The sequence below is a fragment of the Coregonus clupeaformis genome, chromosome 26 (assembly GCF_020615455.1).
Source record: "Coregonus clupeaformis isolate EN_2021a chromosome 26, ASM2061545v1, whole genome shotgun sequence".
NCBI classification, from domain to species: domain Eukaryota; kingdom Metazoa; phylum Chordata; class Actinopteri; order Salmoniformes; family Salmonidae; genus Coregonus; species Coregonus clupeaformis.
The window spans coordinates 44,554,109-44,577,573 of NC_059217.1; the positions used below are offsets into that span (position 1 = coordinate 44,554,109).

A 23,465-nucleotide genomic window follows, 5' to 3' on the forward strand; every position below is an offset into this window, starting at 1 on the left:
TAATCTTTAAATTCTTTATTCATAAACTTGATGCAAGTTTATAAATTACTGTACATGGTCAAAATTTCTCTTGAAATGGAAACAAATAATATGAACACAAACCAAAGCATGCCAACGGTGCAAAACTTGACAATCTGTCCAACATTTGTTGGCGAGCAGAAAATGAATTCACAATTAGTCTAGATAGAGAAGATAGATGAACCTTTTATCAAAAACAAATGTCCAGTTACAGAGAAGCGTGCAAACTTATTAATCACAGAATGAACGACTGAACTGACTGACGACCCGAAGTGATTGAGCTCCTAAACCCTGACCAGAGATCCGGGCCCTGTCCAGAAACACCCCACCAAATCCAAATGGATTCACCAAGTGAAGTGAAGTCAATCTTACACTAAACCATCAATTCTGTGTAGAGGTAACGGGACAAGGCTTTGGCTTATCTCTAAATGGCACCCTATTCCCTATGTAGTGCACTAGTTTAGACCAGAGCCCTGTGGGGCTCCGCATGGGCCCTGGTCAAAAGCAGTGCGGTGTGTAGGGAATAAAATGGTGCCATTTGGGACGCAGTCTTGGTCATTTGGAGCCAAGTAGATTTAGTACAACTGTTGGTGACGAGAATTAAACCACCCCTCCTTCTCTCCCTGTCGACCCCTAGAAATACAAGAACCTGTGGCTGCGTCTCCATTCTCCACCTTTCTCCCGAAGTGGGCACCTGCACGTTCCCCATCATAGATTTAACAACGGTGGAAACACCCTCCAGCTAGTAAATCCATGATCGGGAGTGCGCGAGTTGTACACTTTGGGAGGAGGGTGGAGAAGGGAGATTCAGCATGTATGATTCAGACTGGTAACATCATTTGAACAATAAGGGATAGAAGAGTTGATCTAGAAAGAAAATGTTTCCCCTGATTCAGAAAAGGTGAGGTTCTTGAAGGACTTGATTTGTTATTTTAGGTATATTGACCACTGAGGCACATCCTTGCTATTTTTGTGCAAATATATATTTACCATTACAGACGAGATATTTAAAAGACCTCTTGCACTATAAAAAACCCATTGTAGCTTAGCCTGCATATATGTATTAGTTAAGAGGCTAAAGACTAAAATGTACAGCAGATGCCCATAATGTTTTTGATTCCAGACAATAGGACCCTGGGTGTCCCCACGTACCCTATACGGGTAGTGCACTATATAGGGAATACGGTGCTATTTGGGACGCAGGAATATCCCTTCCAAAAGTAAACAGTTTGTTTACCTGAGTTTTGTTCAGTTCAAAACTGCTTTTGCAGAAAGGTTGTGATAGCAAATGTTGTGCAGAAAGACCCCATGGGATAAACACAGAGTGTATCCCAAATGGCACCATATTCACTATGGGCCCTGGTCAAAAGTAGTGCACTAATTAGGGAATAGGGTGCTATTTGGGAGACATCTTATAGTAGGACTGCAGTTGTGTCACATTGCATGTGAAAGGCTAAACAAAAAGGGGTAAGTAACAGCATTCCAAAACTTCCACATCAGTTCATAAGAGCAATTTATACTTACATAGTATAATACAGTAATCCTTCGTATTAGTACACATCAAAAAGAGATATTTAGCCAAACAGTCTTGATATACAAGGTGAAAAACACAGAACCTCTCCATGCACGGTGTATATGCTCAACCAGGCCTGGTATTTTATGGTAGCGTCCCAAATAGCAGTAACATTATCTTATGTGCGTCCCAAATGGTACCCTATTTCCTAACATAGTCAACTACTTTTGATTGACCAGAGCCCTATGGGCGCTTGTCAAAAGTAGTGCACTATACAGGGGAAAAGGGTACCATTTGGGACGCAGATAAGATGTTATTTCTTTACCAGGCCAAGGAAGCTCCCCTCCAAATAGTTAACTGTGTTTCAACTTAGGTAGCTATAGAATTTAGAATATATCACCCAATAAAACATCCTATTACAGTCAGGTTGTTTACTATAGCCCAATGAAAACTCTGTCCAATAATAATACTAATACTTCTAATAGGATCTATTGAAAACATACAATTGTGTAAGGCTCACAATGCTTCAACCTCCAATGAAAGCTGACTAATGTAAACTGGCTACTAACTGGTAATGTAACAAGTGAGGTGTTTGAGGGAGGTAAAATAATCACAGCTTTACTTTACAAGTTTGGTGCAGGAACGGATAGAGTGAACGGTACATAGCCACAGCATCTTTCATCACTACGTCTTATGTGGCGCGCCATGGAAGCCTTGTACACTATGCTCTAGCCTGGTTGGTCCTGGGTATGTTTGTGCGGTCTTGCCAAGTCCTATGGTATTTTGGAAAGAACCCACAAACAGGCTGTCGGCGTCTTAAATGCAATACAACAGTGGTCATCATGTCACGCTCCGGGCCCACCAACCACCAAATAAAAAAGACCGGTTGTTATCTACTTACATATTAAGGTCTCTTTAATGTTAGCATTGCGCTAACAGGGCTACGTCAACGGTAAGCCCCGCTCTGCTAACGCTAACTTCAGACTGCTCTACCTTTAACGGCGCAAGTTGAAGACCAGTGTTGTTGTTGATGAGAAAGAGAAGGCATATTTAACCTCATCGTCAGGTTGGGAGGAACAAAACTGTCTTTAAAGTTTACGTTCCTTTTGATTAAAATAAGAGGGTCATAATGCTTACACAACGACTCGGTCCAAAATGGCACCTCAGTCCCTATACAGTGCACTATAATAGGGACTAACGTACCTTTTGAGACACAGCAATGACTCACAAGCGGGTTATAGCCCGGCCTTACTCCTCCTCCTCCAACTAAAGACAAAAGGCCCAGTCCCAAATGGCACCCCGTTCACTATATAGCGCACTATTTTTGACCAGTGACCATAGAGCTCTTGTCAAAAGTAGTGCACTGTATAGGGAATGGGGGGTTGCTGTTCGGGACGCATAAACAACCTTCAGCACATCACACCGGAGTCGTCCTCCTACATTCTGAGACATCAGTCTGTGGCCACACCTGTTCTGTCCCCACCCCCCGACTAATGTTATATTTAAGACAGGTACATGGATTTACAAAATGACAGGTGGAGCTCAGTTCAACTATAATACATGAATAATATTCAGACTTGGTGTGGTAACTGAGGATCAATAGCTGCATGCTACAGGACAGCAAGGAGATGGCATGGAGTGGCACCCTGTTCCTTACAGTGTACAACTTTTGACCATCCATTTATCTGAAACCCACAGCAGCGATGCTTTGCTTTTTCTAAGAGCGTTGTCAACATCCTGCGTTGTTAATTCCCATAGGACTCTGGGTCTAAAGTAGCGCACTATATAGGGAATAGGATGCCATTCGAGATAGAACCTCCGCCTCAGTTCAAAGCCCCTCCTGCATCCTAGTCACACACCATTTTGTCACCAATCCGGCTCATGGGACATTAAAACAAGCCAGCAAGTACAATTACAATTTTAAGCGTATAATATCTTAACAACGACGTCTGCAATTTGTAAATATTACACAAAAGAGGAGAAAAAAGGAGCAGTGTCACGAAAGGTGACATCACTAAAACGTCATCCTCCATCTTCTTCTTCTTCGTTTTAAATTCCAACTGTCACCACAGAGCTTTCAGTTAAATCCCACAGACCGTGCCGAGGCCGTAAGGTAAGAGCTGGCAGCGTCACACTTAAAAACAGAGGAGAAGGACATGGCTACAAGCAAACCAACCAGCTCTCGTCTCGTCAGGTAGGTTCTCTCCCCCAGGAGGAAGTGATGGGGATTGTAAGTCGAGCCCACGTTGTCACACCAGCGTACGTACAGGAAGAAAAAAGCCATTCTCCACATTTTGAGAGGAGGGAAAACAAAAAACCTTTCTGTGTAGATTTTAAAAGTCCAAAGATGATGAGCACGATCCCTCTTTGTCACCACAAACACGCTCCTCAGAGAAAGTGCTAGGGAGGAAGTGGAGTGACGTGAGAGCGATGGGGGAGGAGGAGGACAGTCTAGCCCATTGTTGGACCAGGCAGAGAGGAGAGATACTGGTCAACTGAGCCGACAACAGGCGAGATGGAAGAATTTGCCAGTTGGTTTCCAGGAGAAAGATGATATACTTACTCCTGATAAGTCAGAAGGGAGAAAATAGTTCAAAAAAAAACTAAAAAAAAGACCCAAAGACATTATTCTGTTCCCAGTGAGGAGCGACTTCTTTACCCGTCCTCTTTGGGAGGTGTGTACCAGCCTGAAATAACAACACAGGAGGATGCCATAACAACCACTGGTGTGTATATTATCAATATTAAATCATTCAAGGTTGCATTCAAGCTTATGTGGATTGATAGTTGGACTTACCATTCTTTTCGTGAATCTGCACGAGGGATTTGTATGACTGTTGTGCTCTGGCAAGATTGTACTGGTTCTGAAAGGAAAAAACACAGATCAGACTCATCTTCAACAACCTCATACCAATACCAGGATGTTTAACGCATTAGCCTTAAAAAAACTCACTCTAGGAGCTCAGATGCAATCATTTAATAACCTGATAACCAACGTTTGGACAGACAAGCTGTCTCCATCAGGGTATAAGCATTAGCCTACCTTATTGGCTCCAAACTGCACCCTGGCTTTTCCTTTGACTAGGGTAGCGTTGATCTGCATGATCACAGACTCTATGGAATAGGCACTGCTCCAGCCCTGGAACAACGCAAAGAAATACATAATTAGGCTGGCTTTCACCTGGTCACTTCTGTCAGAAGAGGGCAATGAAGGAGAGGAGGTGAGGAGATGACAGACTTTTTTTTTTTTTTTTATCAAAACAATTGACCAAAGAGAAAGAGCCAACTTCTTCAGCAACTTGGATTAGGGAAGAACATTGTGTGAATGGTATTAAGATCCAGACCTGTTTCGTGAGAAGTTCCATGCACAAGGCCCCTCCGCCAAGAACGTAACTGAAATAGAAAGGATAAGTACCAGCTCAGTACCAGGACCGCTCCACGTACCAGACAAGGATTAGGCCCATCTCATTTTAGTTATTTAGCAGACACTTAGCGTACCAGTGCATTCAGCATAAAGTAGCTATGTACGACAACCACATACCACAGTCAGTAATGTTCCTTTTATCATCAAACTAGTCTCAATGGTTAAAACAGTTGTTCAGAATGATTTACATTAGTGATGGATAATGACCACTCCAAGGACCTAATGAAACGATCACTCCAAGGACCTAATGAAACGATCACTCCAATGACCTAATGAAACGATCACTCCAATGACCGATCACTCCAAGGACCTAATGAAACGATCACTCCAAGGATCTAATGAAACGATCACTCCAATGACCGATCACTCCAAGGATCTAATGAAACGATCACTCCAAGGATCTAATGAAACGATCACTCCAATGACCGATCACTCCAAGGACCTAATGAAACGATCACTCCAAGGACCTAATGAAACGATCACTCCAATGACCTAATGAAACGATCACTCCAATGACCTAATGAAACGATCACTCCAATGACCGATCACTCCAAGGACCTAATGAAACGATCACTCCAAGGATCTAATGAAACGATCACTCCAATGACCGATCACTCCAAGGATCTAATGAAACGATCACTCCAAGGATCTAATGAAACGATCACTCCAAGGATCTAATGAAACGATCACTCCAATGACCGATCACTCCAAGGACCTAATGAAACGATCACTCCAATGACCTAATGAAACGATCACTCCAATGACCTAATGAAACGATCACTCCAAGGACCTAATGAAACGATCACTCCAAGGACCTAATGAAACGATCACTCCAAGGACCTAATGAAACGATCACTCCAAGGATCTAATGAAACGATCACTCCAATGACCGATCACTCCAAGGACCTAATGAAACGATCACTCCAAGGACCTAATGAAACGATCACTCCAAGGACCTAATGAAACGATCACTCCAAGGACCTAATGAAACGATCACTCCAAGGACCTAATGAAACGATCACTCCAAGGACCTAATGAAACGATCACTCCAAGGACCTAATGAAACGATCACTCCAAGGACCTAATGAAACGATCACTCCAAGGACCTAATGAAACGATCGCTCCAAGGACCTAATGAAACGATCGCTCCAATGACATAATGAATAGGATTGATGAACTGACAGAGACTATCCTATTTGGGTAGAAACAGAAGTATAGGAGATAAGTCCATCCAGACTTCACTGAGCAGCACTCACCCTCCAGACAGCACAGGGGAGACTACCCGTACGAACGGTGGATCAAAAGGAAAGTTATCCTGCAAGAGTCAAACAAGAAACACCTTTATCACAAAACCGCTTTCACGGCCCATAAAATCCATAGAATTTATAAAATCGATCAACGAATGAAACTCACTTTATATGAGAAACTGAGCAGAATGTAGTCCACCCCTTCCTTTTCTTTCAGAACCTGCAAGTCACTATGTAACGGACTATCTGGGTCTACCCTGTAAAATAAAGAGAATGATTAGACTAGATTATCCAGACTTGGACAACTAGGAAACTACTATCTCTATTAAATAATAACTGGATCTGAATACTTACGTCCTTATTTTGACGTGCCATTCATAAAGGCTGTCATTGACTAGCTCCACTGAATATATACCTGGAAATGAATAAGATATGTAGGTGAACATCACTGTTAAACAGACAGATTTTGATTTATTTTACTATGCCAATTACATTTTTCACGGGGCGTGGACATCGACTCTAGGGAGTTAATAAACATATTCATGATTGGTATCAACGTTACCATTATCAGTCCAGATCTACAAGCACTGAAGGGTTAGAGCCAATGGGGAGGGGTAGACACTGAAGGGTTAGAGCCAATGGGGAGGGGTAGACACTGAAGGGTTAGAGCCAATGGGGAGGGGTAGACACTGAAGGGTTAGAGCCAATGGGGAGGGGTAGGCACTGAAGGGTTAGAGCCAATGGGGAGGGGTAGACACTGAAGGGTTAGAGCCAATGGGGAGGGGTAGACACTGAAGGGTTAGAGCCAATGGGGAGGGGTAGACACTGAAGGGTTAGAGCCAATGGGGAGGGGTAGACACTGAAGGGTTAGAGCCAATGGGGAGGGGTAGACACTGAAGGGTTAGAGCCAATGGGGAGGGGTAGGCACTGAAGGGTTAGAGCCAATGGGGAGGGGTAGACACTGAAGGGTTAGAGCCAATGGGGAGGGGTAGACACTGAAGGGTTAGAGCCAATGGGGAGGGGTAGACACTGAAGGGTTAGAGCCAATGGGGAGGGGGTAGGCACTGAAGGGTTAGAGCCAATGGGGAGGGGTAGACACTGAAGGGTTAGAGCCAATGGGGGAGGGGTAGACACTGAAGGGTTAGAGCCAATGGGGAGGGGTAGACACTGAAGGGTTAGAGCCAATGGGGAGGGGTAGACACTGAAGGGTTAGAGCCAATGGGGAGGGGTAGGAAACCATTTGGGAGCAGCTGTGACAAAACAAGCTGAGCTGATCTAGGGCTGGGTGATATGGCCTAAAAATAATCTCCTTTTTCAAATTTATGGGCGATTCACGATACATAAATTAATGTATTTCCTCCCCCCCTTTTCGTGATTACGATCTTGTCTCATCACTGCAACTCCCCAACGGGCTCGGGAGGGGCGAAGGTCGAGTCACGCGTCCTCCGAAACATGACCCGCCAAGCCGCGCTTCTTAACACCCGCTCGCTTAACCCGGAAGCCAGTTGCACCAATGTATCAGAGGAAACGCCGTTCAACTGACGACCGAAGTCGGCCTGCACCCGCCACAAGGAGTTGCTAGAGCATGATGAGCCAAGTAAAGCCCCCCCCCGGCCAAACTCTCCCCTAACCTGGACGACGCTGGGCCAATTGTGTGCCGCCCTCTGGGACTCCAGGTTACAGCCTTTACACCGCTGTACCACTCTGGAGGCCATACAGTTGAAGTCGGAAGTTTACATACACCTTAGCCAAATACATTTAAACTCAGTTTTTCACAATTCCTGACATTTAATTCTATTAAAAATTCCCTGTCTTAGGTCAGTTAGGATCACCACTTTATATTAAGAATGTGAAATGTCAGAATAATAGTAGAAAGAATGATTTATTTCAGCTTTTATTTCTTTCATCACATTCCCAGTGGGTCAGAAGTTTACATACACTCAATTAACATTTGGTAGCATTGCCTTTAAATGGTTTAACTTGGGTCAAACGTTTTGGGTAGCCTTCCACAAGCTTCCCACAATAAGTTGGGTGAATTTTGGCCCTTTCCTCCTGGCAGAGCTGGTGTAACTGAGTCAGGTTTGTAGGCCTCCTTGCTCGCACACGCCTTTTCAGTTCTGCCCACAAATGTTCTATAGGATTGAGATCAGGGCTTTGTGATGGCCACTCCAATACCTAGACTTTGTTGTCCTTAAGCCATTTTGCCACAACTTTGGAAGTATGCTTGGGGTCATTGTCCGTTTGGAAGACCCATTTGCGACCAAGCTTTAACTTCCTGACTGATGTCTTGAGATGTTGCTTCAATATATCCACATCATTTTCCTTCCTCATGATGCCATCTATTTTGTGAAGTGCACCAATCCCTCCTGCAGCAAAGCACCCCCACAGCATGATGCTGCCACCACCATGCTTCACGGTTGGGATGGTGTTCTTCGGCTTGCAAGCCTCCCCATTTTTCCTCCAAACATAACGATTGTCATTATGGCCAGACAGTTCAAATTTTTTTTAAGCAGACCAAAGGACATTTCTCCAAAAAGTACAGAACGTGTCTCCTTCCTGAGCGGTATGACGGCTGCGTGGTCCCATGGTGTTTATACTTGCGTACTATTGTTTGTACAGATGAACGTAGTACCTTCAGGCGTTTGGAAATTGCTCCCAATGATGAACCAGACTTTTTTCTGAGGGCTTGGCTGATTTCTTTTGATTTTCCCATGAAGTCAAGCAAAGAGGCACTGAGTTTGAAGGTAGGCCTTTAAATACATCAACAGGTACACCTCCAATTGACTCAAATTATGTCAATTAGACTATCAGAAGCTTCTAAAGTCATGACATCATTTTCTGGAATTTTCCAAGCTGTTTAAAAAGGCACAGTCAACTTAGTGTATGTAAACTTCTGACCACCTGGAATTGTGATACAGTGAATTATAAGTGAAATAATCTGTCTGTAAACAATTGCTGTAAAAATTTAAAAATTACTTGTATCATGCACAAAGTAGATGTCCTAACCGACTTGCCAAAACTATAGTTCGTTAACAAGACATGTGTGGAGTGGTTGAAAAACGAGTTCTAATGACTCCAACCTAAGTGTATGTAAACTTCCGACTTCAACTGTATATACAGACGTGAAAAAGTAAGTAACTTTCCCCCTGGAAAGGAGTCTTTATTTATTTATACATATTTGGATGTAATCTTCACTTCAACACTATTGACAGATAAAGGTAACCTAATTTAACAAATGACACTAAAAGGTTATACTTTGCAATCATTTATTCATTTAAAAAAATCAATTGCAATTCCATAGTGCGGGAAAAATAAGTACACCCCTAGCTTCAATAGCTTGCGCTGCCCCCTTTGGCTGAAATAACTTCATGTAGATGTTTCTTGTAACTGTCTATCAGTCTCTTACATCAACTGGGATACATTTTTGCCCAGTCTTCTTTACAGTACTGCTTCAACTGTGTCATGTTTGAGGGCTTTCTTGCATGCACACCCAGCTTCAAGTCCCCCCACAGAATTTCGATAGGATTGAGATCTGGGCTTTCACTCTGCCATTCCATAACCCTCCGTTTCTTCTTTTTGAGCCATTCTGTTGCTTTGCTTTTGTGTTTTGGATCATTGTCCTGTTGCAAGATCCATGTTTGGTTCAGCTTTTTGACAGATGGCCTCACATTCTCCTCAAGAAGATGGCTGCCGTTTTACAGCCCTCTAACCAATTGTACTATTATGTGTGTTTTTTCGCGTTATTTGTAATTTATTCTGTACATAATGTTTCTGCCATCGTCTCTTATAACCAAAAAGAGCTTCTGGATATCAGGACAGCGATTACTCACCTCGTATTGGATGAAGATTTTTTTTCTTACAGTCATGTGTGCATACATTTTTACGTATGGGTGGTCCCGGGGATCGAACCCACTACCCTGGCGTTACAAGCGCCATGCTCTACCAATTGAGCTACAGAGGACCACAATGCCACCACCTCCATGCTTTACAATTGGTATGAGGTTCTTCTGTTCAAAGGCAGTGTTTTTCCTTTTTGACAAACATGGCGTCTGACATTGAGGCCAAACAACTCCACCTTTGACTCATCTGTCCAGAGCACATTGTTTCAGTAAATTTGGTATTTTCCCAGGTGTTGTCTGGCAAACGTCAGTCGTGTCTTGATATTCTTTTTTGAGAGCAGAGGCTTCTTCCTTCCTGACCAGGCCAAGTTTGTGCAGTCCCTTTCTGACAGTTGACTCATGCACTTCGACATTGATTATGGCAAGAAAGGCCTGTAGATCCCTTGATGTTACCCCGGGGTTTTTAGACACTTCTATGAGCATCTTTCAGTCAGCTCTCGGACTGAATTTGGTGCGATGACCTGTCCTAGGTAGATTGCCAGTGGTCTGGAATTTTCTCCATTTGTAGATGTGCCGTTGGACAATGGAATGATGTACTTCGAATTGCTTGGAAATAGATTTGTAACGTCTCCCAGACTCATGGGCATCAATAATCTTTCTTCTGAGGGCCTCGGGTAGATATTTTGATCTTGGCACGATGTGTTACCACACATCAATATGGTTAAGACCAAACCAGACCAAGTTTCTAATCTTTATGGAAGGCTGGACCCTCCTAAGTTTCTCTAATGATTTTCTAATCATTTGCACCTGTTTTGGTGCACCTGATTCTAATTTTTCCCATGTTATATGATGGTAAAGGTAGCTGTGTACATAAGGAAAAGGCATTTCTGTTTATTTTAATTGCATAACATTTTCTAAGTTTAATTTTGTGTGTGTGATTTGTTAAAATTGGGTTACCTTTATCAATGAATGTGGTGGAAATATCCATGTGTCCAAATACGTCAAAAAAAATAAAAAAGCCACTTTCCAGGGGGTGTACTTACTTTTTCACGACTGTATATATATATATTTTTTTAAAGTTCTCACAATAAGTGTTGTTGTACAATTAAAGGTCAAATACACTACATTTCAAACAGTTAGAAATAATCTAATGAATTCAGGGCTTGTGAAGTTATACCCAGGCTAAACATAAGACTTCCACAACCATAGGACCCACTAATAATCTATTTATTTTATCAAAATAGTTTAACCTGCTTTTTTTTTTGCAATATTCACTGACCTGGCTTTCAAGTCTATGAAAATGCCCTTTTTTGTTACAAATTTAACTAGAACCATACTTATTGCACATTTATAAGAACACAGACTAGATCTAGTATAACAGTCTTTGGCTAAAATGCTGCTAGCGCTACGTGGTACCCCAATGCTGCGCGTTACAAACTGAGCATTCATTTTCTAGAATCAATGTTCATTAATATCATCATATCGTTCATTGATACGCTTTTGTTTTTTATTAATGTCTACTATGTGCGCAAATTGAGTAGTTGAGACATAAAAATTTGTATTGTTAGAAAAGTTAACTTCTCCTCTATTACAGTAAAATAATGTCTCAATGTGTTTTGGTGTCCATATGACCGATTCTGTTGGACCAAACCTCAAATGCAAATAGCGAGTTGAAACCGTTTGTCAGAGAGGAAGATGTGATCTCTCAACTTTGTTGGCGTGAGAGGTAAAATCGTACAAAAACATTAATTTGAATTAATTTGATATATGGCCCAGCCCTAAGCTGAGCCAGGCCAGGACTGACCTGTCTTGTAACTCTGTGATCTGTAGATCTCCCTGAGTTCTTTCATGAGACGATCAGAGGCCTGAACGGAACCAGAGACGGCACCCTGAAAACAGGCATCGTAACACCACAGGGATCAGAACCAGGCTAACAGAGCACTGTTTCTCAATCCAGTCCTCCAGGACCACACGTACTTCCACATATTTTATCTATTCAAACACTCGCACACCTGATTTAGCCAATCATGGGCTTTATGATTGGTTAACTTGTTGAATCAGGTGAGCTAGTTTTGGAATTGATTAAATATGGCTGGTGGTCCCCTAAGGACTAGGTTGAGAAAAACAGACGTAGAGACTATAAAAAAAACTGCAGAAATGTTCCCGTTACCCCCCTGAAAAATAAGAAAGAAACCTTACCGAATGAGCACTTACGTTCAAGTGGTCCTGCCTCTGGTTCTTACGGATCTTCTCTAGGATGGCCAGGTTCTCCTTCACATGAAAAAACAAAAATGCAGTAGGAAGTGTTTCATTAAATAATAATTGAATAATTTTTACAAATAGATAAATTAAGATAGTAAAACAATAGTAAAAGTGTACACAGCATAATGAAATGCTTACTTGCACATTTCTCCTATGAATTACTTTAGCGAATAAAAGTATATAAGGTATTCTGATTTTTTTTAAAGAAGCATTAAAAAAAAAAAACATGCAGGGAAGATGTAGTCTGGGTACCAGTCTAACACTCCACTACATGTCATTTGCAAAAGAGAGACAGGCCTTTCGTCAATCTCAACATTCAATACGCAGCTGGATTTATGGCGGAGTTGGTTATTGGTTGTTGGAAATAACATTAATATTTTCCATGACATCATGTGGAGCCTCGAAAATAGAATTAGAACAAAGTCAAAAACAAAAAGAGTTTTCTTCAACAACAAAAATAATGTATAAATAGCTAAATAATTAAACAGTGCACCAGGAGTACTTGCTACTGTGATTCCTAAAATGCAGAGCCTGTTGGGAGTCTTTTTCGAATACGAGATTACACTTTTGTTACATTGTTTGCTAGCTCAGCTGGTTAGCTAGCTCTCAGTCTCATTGACCACCAAACGTTGCTAATGCTAGCTAGCCACTTAATATAACTTGTACGTTAGCTAGCTAAGTTAGCAATGTTATGAATACAACTCCCATCTGCTGTCAACATCAGGATACGATGAGCGCACTAGTTAGCTCCAAAAGTGGTTATAGCTTTAACTGCATGCTGACAGTGGATTCAGATATAGAGGTAGAGAGAGAGAGAGACGGACAGAGATAGACAGAGATAGAGGTAGAGAGAGAGATAGAGGTAGATAGAGATAGAGGTAGATAGAGGTAGATATAAGGGCTGTAAGTAAGCATTTCACTGTAATGTCTGCACCTGTTGTATTCGGCGCATGTGACCAATAATTTTTTTTGATTTGATATAGAGGGAGAGAGAGAGAGAGGTAGAGAGATAGAGATAGATATAGATAGAGAGGTAGAGAGAGAGAGAGGTAGAGAGAGAGGCAGAGATAGAGGTAGAGAGATAGAGATAGTGGATTCAGAGCCATCCAGTGGCTAGCTACACTACAAACTTAATTTGTCCAGGTTCCCGTGAAGCAATTGTAACGACAGTCCACCGCAACATACCAAATAGTTCCCTGATTAGCAAGGGGTAGTCAGAGTTTATTTTCATTATGTATTAAAAACAGTGAGATCATTGTGAGGGGACTTTGCCAGTGGTTGAATGGGAAACTGGACTTCCCAGGAAAATGTTGTCCGAGGTTGCAACAGTAACCAAGGGGGGCGCAGGATAGCAAAGGGTCAATTGCAGTATGTATTTAGGTAGCGGATTTAGACATGAGCTAGCAACTTTTGACAGACTGGTTTCGTCTGGACCGGACGAAATCAACTACTTAATTTATTTTTATTTTTTTATAGCTTTCAAATAAGCACATTCTTCTCCTCTACCCTGCAACTCTTCACTGGTTTCTTGGTGTAAAAGAGATGTGTGTTCTGTAAATATACCTGGTCAAATAATGCTTAATAAACAACTGGGTCCTCTGTAGCTCAGCTGGTAGAGCACGGCGCTAGTAACGCCAAGGTAGTGGGTTCGATCCCCGGGACCACCCATACACAAAAAATGTATGCACGCATGACTAAGTAAATGGCATATTATTATTATTATTAGTAACTAACGGGGCCCCATAAAATTATATTTTGTATTTCCTGAATTCTGTTTTACTTTTCCTGGTTTGGGATTTATCGTTTCGTTTTTTACTCTCAATATTACAATTATTTATAGCGAAACAACAAAAATTGATGTTCTGAGTCCATGTAAATCACATCAGAAGACAATTTTTAAGATCTGGGGGGAAAAAACACATTTAGATTTGAGTGTATTTCCCCTTTAATTGCGCATCTAGCGAGAGAGGAATGTGTCGGTCTAACGATCTCTCATTAGCTGGCAAAGTCATTAAATCTGATTCTAACACTAACCCCACTGCTATCCCTAATGCCTAAGCCTAACCTTAACCAAAAAGTAATGTTCATTTTCATTAAGTTTTACAATATAGCTAAGGATAAATTGCTCAGTTCTGCCAACACTAGCTAGCCAGTCCTCTCTGGCACCATTCGTCTTGTCTGTCTCACAGCGTCTGTGTCCTGAGAAAGCATCTGCTGGAGCCAGACCCTATTGGCCTCTTTGGTAAATTACACGGAGTACAAGGAGTGGAATGTAATAGCTGAACAGAAACAACCAGGCTAGGGAAGATGGTAAAAATAAAAGTCAAGTATATACACTGAGCATACCAAACATTAGGAACACCTTCCTAATATTGAGTTGCACCCCCCAACCCCTTTTGCCCAAAGTGTCGAAAGCATTCCACAGGGATACTGGCCCATGTTGACTCCAATGCTTCCCACAGTTGGGTCAAGTTGGCTAGATGTCCTTTGGGTGGTGGACCATTCTTGATACACACAGGAAACTGTTGAGCGTGAATAACCCAGCAGCGTTGTGGTTCTTGACACAAACCGGTGCGCCTGGCACTTACTACCATACCCCATTCAAAAGGCACTTCAATATTTTGTCTTGCCCATTCACCCTCTGAATGGCAGACACACACTCCATGTCTCAAGGCTTAAAAATCCTTCTTTCACCTGTCTCCTCCCCTTCATCTACACTTCTGTGGATTTAACAAGTGACATCAATAAGGGATCATACCTTTCACCTGGTCAGTCTATGTCACGGAAAGAGCAGGTGTTCTTAATGTTTTGTACACTCAGGAGAGAGAGCGAGAGAGCGAGAGGTGTATACACGTTAATTACCTTCTCTATGCCATCGTCCTCAGACTTCTTCCCATCCACTGGCTCCTCCTCTTTCATCTCATAGTGGTCCAGGTCTTCAATGTCCTGCTGAACACAATATACCGTTTTAATGCATATATTATATATTAATATATTATAGAAAACACAAGAGGTGACATACAGCACACACACAAGAAGTTTAAGATGAATGTTGATATTATCGTTGTACATAGTAGGGTGATGTCTTAAATGACAGATCTTCCAATAAAAACATGACGGGAATAGACGACAGGGGTCAATTGGCGAACACAATATTAAAAGGACACATTGCCTAAACAGTGTTTAGACCTAGTTATTATTTGGTCTAATCTAGGCTACAGAATGATTTACAAATTGGTAGGGCTATGTTTCTCTTGTCCATGAAAAACACTTAGATAACAGTTATATTAGCCTACCTTTAAAAAACGAATATTATAGCAATATCAAGTGTATATAATATATAATAACAATAACAAGTGTAGGCTATTGTTATTTCATCATGATCATCTGGATATGCGCATTTGTGACATTCTTCCATTAGGCGACTTTCCGACAGTTTCAGATTGTGAAAATAAATAAAAAATCAGGGGAAAACAAACATGGCTGACTTGGTGGGAAAGAAAAGCACGTCTTCGCCTGTTTGGCAGTTCTTCGGTTTCAGGCCGAATGATGAAGGTGAGCCAGCAGACCTTGACCCAAGTCACTTGCAGGATATGGAAAACAGATCATCAGGATGGACAGACTACAAACCTCCAACATTTACAAGGCCATCATCCTGCAGAGTTTTCTACTCTGGGGCAAAAAAGGTGAACATGCTGGTGTTCCTTGCCAGAAACCTTTAGGTAGGCTTAAGACATGGTACAAAAAAAAAAGCACTAGACCTAAATGGTTCCTAATTGCAAATACAGACACATCTTATTCGAAAGTATGAAAAAAAAATATATATATATATGTATGCACTCACTAAATGTAAGTCGCTCTGGATAAGAGCGTCTGCTAAATGACTAAAATGTAAATGAAAGAAAAAGCCTATAGGATATGCTAAAATATTATGTCAAACCTTAAGACATGTTTGTTTTTTGCACTAATTTATATTATTTTCATACTTATTTAGTTTGGGCTACTTTGTTTTGTAACTTGTAGGCCTATATTTAGGATTTGTACAGTTCGATAGGCAAAAGGCATATCCCAATAGGCCTTTCATTTTTAGCACAAGCCAATGTTAATTAAAGTGTTATAAAGAATGCTATAGGATAAATATTTTGTTTTATCAGATCGTTGTTGAGTTTTATATAAATACACAGCTATTCAAAATAAAGTTGTTTGAGACAACTCCGATACCGACTCATCACTCATTTATTTATAGCTCGGCTTATTGAACGTGCTGCTGCGGGTTGCGCAATTCAAGGACATTAATAAACATTTCAACAATATTTTTTATATTAGTTTATAAGTTTAACTTGTCAAAGTAACATTTACTGCAACTTTTGACAATAGCCTATGTGCAGGCCTATATATAAATATATATATTTGTTTAAACTTCCTATTATATTTTATATATATATATATATATATATATTATTGGCTGTTTGGTTTGCAAGGAGGGATTTTCCGACGGCACAATTTATTTTGCCTGCACTTTGGTCACGTAAAGCAAAAACGTACCAAGTTTGTTTAAACTTCCTATTTGATTAGTCCGTCTTGGAACCGTTTGTTCTCTCCCATTACAACTATACTATGTTTTTATTTCGGCTATTCGCAAACAACTTTCTGAGACGGAACTTCGTTAGGCCCATAGATTCATTCGATGGTTGATTATGAAAGAGTAGGATATGTCTAGGCCAACAAGTCACATTCAAATCGAATGAGGATTAGGGAGAAAAAGGGAAATGAAGATTTTAAAACAGTAAGCCAGAACGCGGAGTGTCCGCTGCAAAAGGTCTGTGATAATCAGACGTTGGAGAGAAGGAAAATCGGACCCTTTTCACATATTTTGATGCTCTCCGCTCTTTCTACAATCTATATTGTTCTCTTGCATTATGTTATTAAAAGTCTACCATATACAGTGCATTCAGAAAGTATTCACATCCCTTGACTTTTCCACATTTTGTTGTGTTACAGCCAGAATATGAAATTCATTAAATTGAGATTGTGTCACTGGCCTACACACAATACCCCATAATGTCAAAGTGGAATTATGTTTTTCAACATTTTTAGAACTTAAATACAAATAAAAAGCTGAGTCAATAAGTATTCAACCCCTTTGTTATGGCAAGCTTAAATAAGCTCAGGGGTAAAAATACACTTAACAAGTCACATAAATTGCATGGGATAACTGTGCAATAATAGATCTTAACATGATTTCTGAATGACTACCTCATCTCTACATCCGACACATGGGTAAAAAGGAGAAAAAAAAGCAGACACTGAATATCCATTTGAGCATGGTTAAGTTATTAATTACACTTTGGATGGTGTATCAATACACCCAGTCACTACAAAATCAGATATAGACGTCCTTCCTAACTCAGTTGCCGGAGAGGAAGGAAACCGCTCAGGGATTTCATCATGAGGCCAATGGTGATTTTAAAACATTTAAGAGTTTAATGGCTGTGATAGGAGAAAACTGAGGATGGATCAACAACATTGTAGGTACTCCACAATACAAACCTAATTGACAGAGTGAAAAGAAGGAAGCCTGTACAGAATAAAAATATTCCAAAGCATGCATCCTGTTTGCAATAAGGCACTAAAGTAAAACTGCAAAAAGAATGTGGCAAAGAAATTAACTTTTTGTCCTGAATACAAAGCATTATGTTTGGGGCAAATCCAACAACACATCACTGAGTACCACTTCATATTTTCAAGCATGGTGGTGGCTGCATCATGTTATGGGTATGCTTGCTATTGGCAAGGACTAGGGAGTTCTTAGGATAAAAAGAAACAGAATAGAGCTAAGCACAGGCACAATCCTAGAGGAAAACCTGGTTCAGTCTGCTTTCCAACAGACAACGGGAGACAAAATCACCTTTTTAGCAGGACAATCGGCTTAAATGTACGGCAAGACTTGAAAATGGCTGTCTAGCAATGATCAACAACCAACTTGACAGAGCTAGAATAATTATTTAAAGAATAATGTGCAAATATTGTACAATCCATGTGTGCAAAGCGCTTAGAGAATTTACCCAGAAAGACTCACAGCTGTAATCGCTGCCAATGGTGCTCCTACAAAGTATTGACTCAGGGGTGTGAATACTTACGTAAATGAGATATTTCTGTATTTCATTTTCAATAAATTTGCAAAAATGTCTAAAAACACTCTTATGGGGTAGTGTGTAGATGGGTCAGAAATATTTTGATTGTATTCATTTAGAATTCAGGCTGTAACAACAAAATGTGGAATAAGTCAAGGCTTATGAACACTTTCTGAAGGCAGTGTATGTATTGAAAATGTAGGCTATGGCAAATAGGCCATTTGGCACGTCACCCTGCTGTGTGCAGAACTGCGCTGTGCTGCGAGACACCGGAGGAGCAGTCAAATTCAAATATGCTAAACCATGTTTGTGACATCACGATGTCGTCACCATCGACGATAGATGATGCAATCGTAAAATCGGCCAACTCTAGTACATAGGAAGGTAAACGTAGACGCACACACCTCGCCCATTTCTTCTTCCTCCTCCTCCTCGGATGTCACTTCATCCGCTGGTCCATGCTATAAGGGAGAGTGGATTCATTGTTTTATGCCTTTCTGATTGTATCAATGGGGTATGGAATGTTACATAGGCCCAGAATACGAGGCTTGCCTTGCGTTAGGGCTGTCCCCATCCGTGAATCACTATATTTAGATTTAAATCTAATACATATTTCTAGATAACCTTATTCGCATCTAAAAATGTTATTCAAACCAACTGAATATTTACTGATTTCAAACTGTGGGGTCCACCATATATAAATGTGTGTGTGTTAGAATGAGCCCTACCTTGCGCTCTGGGTTGATGGGCCCAGCAGGGAGTGGCTGATCTAGCATCTCTACATCTGGGTGCTGGGGCAGGTTGTACAGCCGACACAGGTCACAGATGAGACGCTTCAGCTGCTGTAGGAGCTGGGGAAACAAACAAAAAAAACAGGTCAACTGTCATTCTACAGTATCTCTGAACCTTTTTTTTTTTACAATAATACAATACCACCATCTCTTTACTGTAACTTATCAACCAATTTCGAAGGAGGTACTATGATTTCCATGAGAGCCAGAGTTCTATGTGGCTCAGTCTGTGGAGCACTTACAACGCAAAGGGTAATGGGTTCCATTCCCGCTGGGGTCACCCATACGAATAAAATGTATACACGCATGACTAAGTCGCTTTGGATAGAAGCATCTGCTAAAATGGCATATACGGTGCCTTCAGAAAGTATACACACCCCTCGACTTTTTCCACATTTTGTTGTGTAACAAATTGGGATTATACTGGATTTAGTTGTCTTTTTTTAATGAGCTAAAAAAAACATTATTTAAAGATTAATGAAAAAGAATAACTAATATATCTTCATTAGATAAGAATTAAACCGAGTCAATACATGTTAGAATCACCTTTGGCAGCGATTACAGCTGTGAGTTTTTCTGGGTAAATTCTCTAAGAGCTTTGTACACCTGAACTGTACAATATTCGCACATTCTTTTTGAAACTCCTCAAGCTCTGTCAAGTTAGTTGTTGATCAAATCAAATTTTATTGGTCGCATACACATATTTAGCTGATGTTATTGTGGATGTAGCGAAATGCTTGTGTTTCTGATTAAGGCAGCCCTCCACACCTCGCTGATTCAGAGGGGTTGGGTTAAATGCAGAAGACATTTTAGTTGAATGCATTTAGTTGTACAACTGACTTGGTATCCCCCATTCCCTTCCCTAGCTCCAACAGCGCAGTAGTATCTAACAACTCACAACAAGGCTGGGATGGGCTACAGGACAATAGGCAAGCAGCTTGGTGAGAAGGCAACAACTGTTGGCGCAATTATTAGAAAATGGAAGAAGTTCAAGATGACGGTCAATCACCCTCGGTCTGGGGCTCCAAGCAAGATCTCACCTCGTGGGGCATCAATGATCATGAGGAAGGTGAGGGATCAGCCCAGAACTATACGGCAGGACCTGGTCAATGACCTGAAGAGAGCTGGGACCACAGTCTCAAAGAAAACCATTAGTAACACACTACGCCGTCATGGATTAAAATCCTGCAGCGCACGCAAGGTCCCCCTGCTCAAGCCAGCGCATGTCCAGGCCCGTCTGAAGTTTGCCAATGACCATCTGGATGATCCAGAGGAGGAATGGGAGAAGGTCATGTGGTCTGATGAGACAAAAATATAGCTTTTTGGTCTAAACTCCACTCGCCGTGTTTGGAGGAAGAAGAAGGATGAGTACAACCCCAAGAACACCATCCCAACCGTGAAGCATGGAGGTGGAAACATCATTCTTTGGGGATGCTTTTCTGCAAAGAGGACAGGACGACTGCACCGTATTGAGGGGAGGATGGATGGGGCCATGTATCGCGAGATCTTGGCCAACAACCTCCTTCCCTCAGTAAGAGCATTGAAGATGGGTCGTGGCTGGGTCTTCCAGCATGACAACAACCCGAAACACACAGCCAGGGCAACTAAGGAGTGGCTCCGTAAGAAGCATCTCAAGGTCCTGGAGTGGCCTAGCCAGTCTCCAGACCTGAACCCAATAGAAAATCTTTGGAGGGAGCTGAAAGTCTGTATTGCCCAGCGACAGCCCCGAAACCTGAAGGATCGGGAGAAGGTCTGTATGGAGGAGTGGGCCAAAATCCCTGCTGCAGTGTGTGCAAACAAGACCTACAGGAAACGTATGATCTCTGTAATTGCAAACAAAGGTTTCTGTACCAAATATTTAGTTCTGCTTTTCTGATGTATCAAATACAGTGGGGGAAAAAAGTATTTAGTCAGCCACCAATTGTGCAAGTTCTCCCACTTAAAAAGATGAGAGAGGCCTGTAATTTTCATCATAGGTACACGTCAACTATGGCAGACAAAATGAGAATTTTCTTCTCTCCAGAAAATCACATTGTAGGATTTTTTATGCATTTATTTGCAAATTATGGTGGAAAATAAGTATTTGGTCAATAACAAAAGTTTCTCAATACTTTGTTATATCCCCTTTGTTGGCAATGACACAGGTCAAACGTTTTCTGTAAGTCTTCACAAGGTTTTCACACACTGTTGCTGGTATTTTGGCCCAATGTGATTTTCTGGAGAAAAACATTTCTCATTTTGTTTGCCATAGTTGACGTGTACCTATGATGAAAATTACAGGTCTCTCTCATCTTTTTAAGTGGGAGAACGTGCACAATTGGTGGCTGACTAAATACTTTTTTCCCCACTGTACTTATGTCATGCAATAAAATCCAAATGAATTACTTAAAAATCATACAATGTGATTTTCTGGATTTTTTTTATTCCGTCTCTTAGAGTTGAAGTGTACCTATGATAAGAATTACAGACCTCTACATGCTTTGTAAGTAGGAAAACCTGCAAAATCGGCAGTGTATCAAATACTTGTTCTCCCCACTGTATATACAGTGAGGGAAAAAAGTATTTGATCCCCTGCTGATTTTGTACGTTTGCCCACTGACAAAGAAATTATCAGTCTATAATTTTAATGGTAGGTTTATTTGAACAGTGAGACAAAAATTCAACTAAAAAATCCAGAAAAACGCATGTCAAAAATGTTATAAATTGATTTGCATTTTAATGAGGGAAATAAGTATTTGACCCCCTCTCAATCAGAAAGATTTCTGGCTCCCAGGTGTCTTTTATACAGGTAACGAGCTGATATTAGGAGCACACTCCCTTTAAGAGTGTGCTCCTAATATCAGCTCGTTTGGGATCATGGTCATGCTGAAGGACCCAGCCACGTTTCATCTTCAATGCCCTTGCTGATGGAAGGAGGTTTTCACTCAAAATCTCAAGATACATGGCCCCATTCATTCTTTCCTTTACACGGATCAGTCGTCCTGGTCCCTTTGCAGAAAAACAGCCCCAAAGCATGATGTTTCCACCCCCATGCTTCACAGTAGGTATGGTGTTCTTTGGATGCAACTCAGCATTCTTTGTCCTCCAAACACGACGAGTTGAGTTTTTACCAAAAAGTTCTATTTTGGTTTCATCTGACCATATGACATTCTCCCAATTCTCTTCTGGATCATCCAAATGCACTCTAGCAAACTTCAGACGGGCCTGGACATGTACTGGCTTAAGCAGGGGGGACACGTCCTGCACTGCAGGATTTGAGTCCCTGGCGGCGTAGTGTGTTACTGATGGTAGGCTTTGTTACTTTGGTCCCAGCTCTCTGCAGGTCATTCACTAGGTCCCCCATGTGGTTCTGGGATTTTTGCTCACCGTTCTTGTGATCATTTTGACCCCACGGTGTGAGATCTTGCGTGGAGCCCCAGATCGAGGGAGATTATCAGTGGTCTTGTATGTCTTCCATTTCCTAATAATTGCTCCCACAGTTGATTTCTTCAAACCAAGCTGCTTACCTATTGCAGATTCAGCCTTCCCAGCCTGGTGCAGGTCTACAATTTTGTTTCTGGTGTCCTTTGACAGCTCTTTGGTCTTGGCCATAGTGGAGTTTGGAGTGTGACTGTTTGAGGTTGTGGACAGGTGTCTTTTATACTGATAACAAGTTCAAACAGGTGCCATTAATACAGGTAACGAGTGGAGGACAGAGGAGCCTCTTAAAGAAGAAGTTACAGGTCTGTGAGAGCCAGAAATCTTGCTTGTTTGTAGGTGACCAAATACTTATTTTCCACCATAATTTGTAAATAAATTCATTAAAAATCCTACAATGTGATTTTCAGGAGAAAAAAAATCTCAATTTGTCTGTCATAGTTGACGTGTACCTATGATGAAAATTACAGGTCTCTCTCATCTTTTTAAGTGGGAGAACTTGCACAATTGGTGGCTGACTAAATACTTTTTTTCCCCACTGTACTTATGTCATGCAATAAAATCCAAATGAATTACTTAAAAATCATACAATGTGATTTTCTGGATTTTTTAAATTCCGTCTCTCACAGTTGAAGTGTACCTATGATAAAAATTACAGACCTCTACATGCTTTGTAAGTAGGAAAACCTGCAAAATCGGCAGTGTATCAAATACTTGTTCTCCCCACTGTATATACAGTGAGGGAAAAAAGTATTTGATCCCCTGCTGATTTTGTACGTTTGCCCACTGACAAAGAAATGATCAGTCTATAATTTTAATG

The 23,465-nt window shown here is 41.1% G+C and overlaps 1 protein-coding gene across 4 annotated transcripts in view; it reads right to left on the reverse strand.

Moving 5' to 3' along the window:
* LOC121540784 (ubiquitin-conjugating enzyme E2 Q2) overlaps positions 1–23,465 on the reverse strand; it is a 34,170-nt gene continuing 10,705 nt past the window's right edge. Inside the window, exons 3-14 of one of the 4 annotated variants that reach the window (XM_041849877.2) lie at positions 19,166–19,288; positions 18,842–18,898; positions 15,166–15,252; positions 12,256–12,312; positions 11,846–11,930; positions 6,557–6,617; positions 6,369–6,459; positions 6,212–6,270; positions 4,876–4,924; positions 4,575–4,670; positions 4,329–4,395; positions 1–4,218 (exon numbers count right to left, since the gene is read on the reverse strand). In XM_041849877.2, the coding sequence (XP_041705811.1) occupies positions 4,187–4,218; positions 4,329–4,395; positions 4,575–4,670; positions 4,876–4,924; positions 6,212–6,270; positions 6,369–6,459; positions 6,557–6,617; positions 11,846–11,930; positions 12,256–12,312; positions 15,166–15,252; positions 18,842–18,898; positions 19,166–19,288 (864 nt within the window). In that variant the 3' untranslated portion in view covers positions 1–4,186. Of the gene's footprint in view, positions 4,219–4,328; positions 4,396–4,574; positions 4,671–4,875; positions 4,925–6,211; positions 6,271–6,368; positions 6,460–6,556; positions 6,618–11,845; positions 11,931–12,240; positions 12,313–15,165; positions 15,253–18,841; positions 18,899–19,165; positions 19,289–23,465 lie in introns of all 4 variants that reach the window. The other 3 variants (XM_041849878.2, XM_041849876.2, XM_041849875.2) reach the window with 3 other exon arrangements.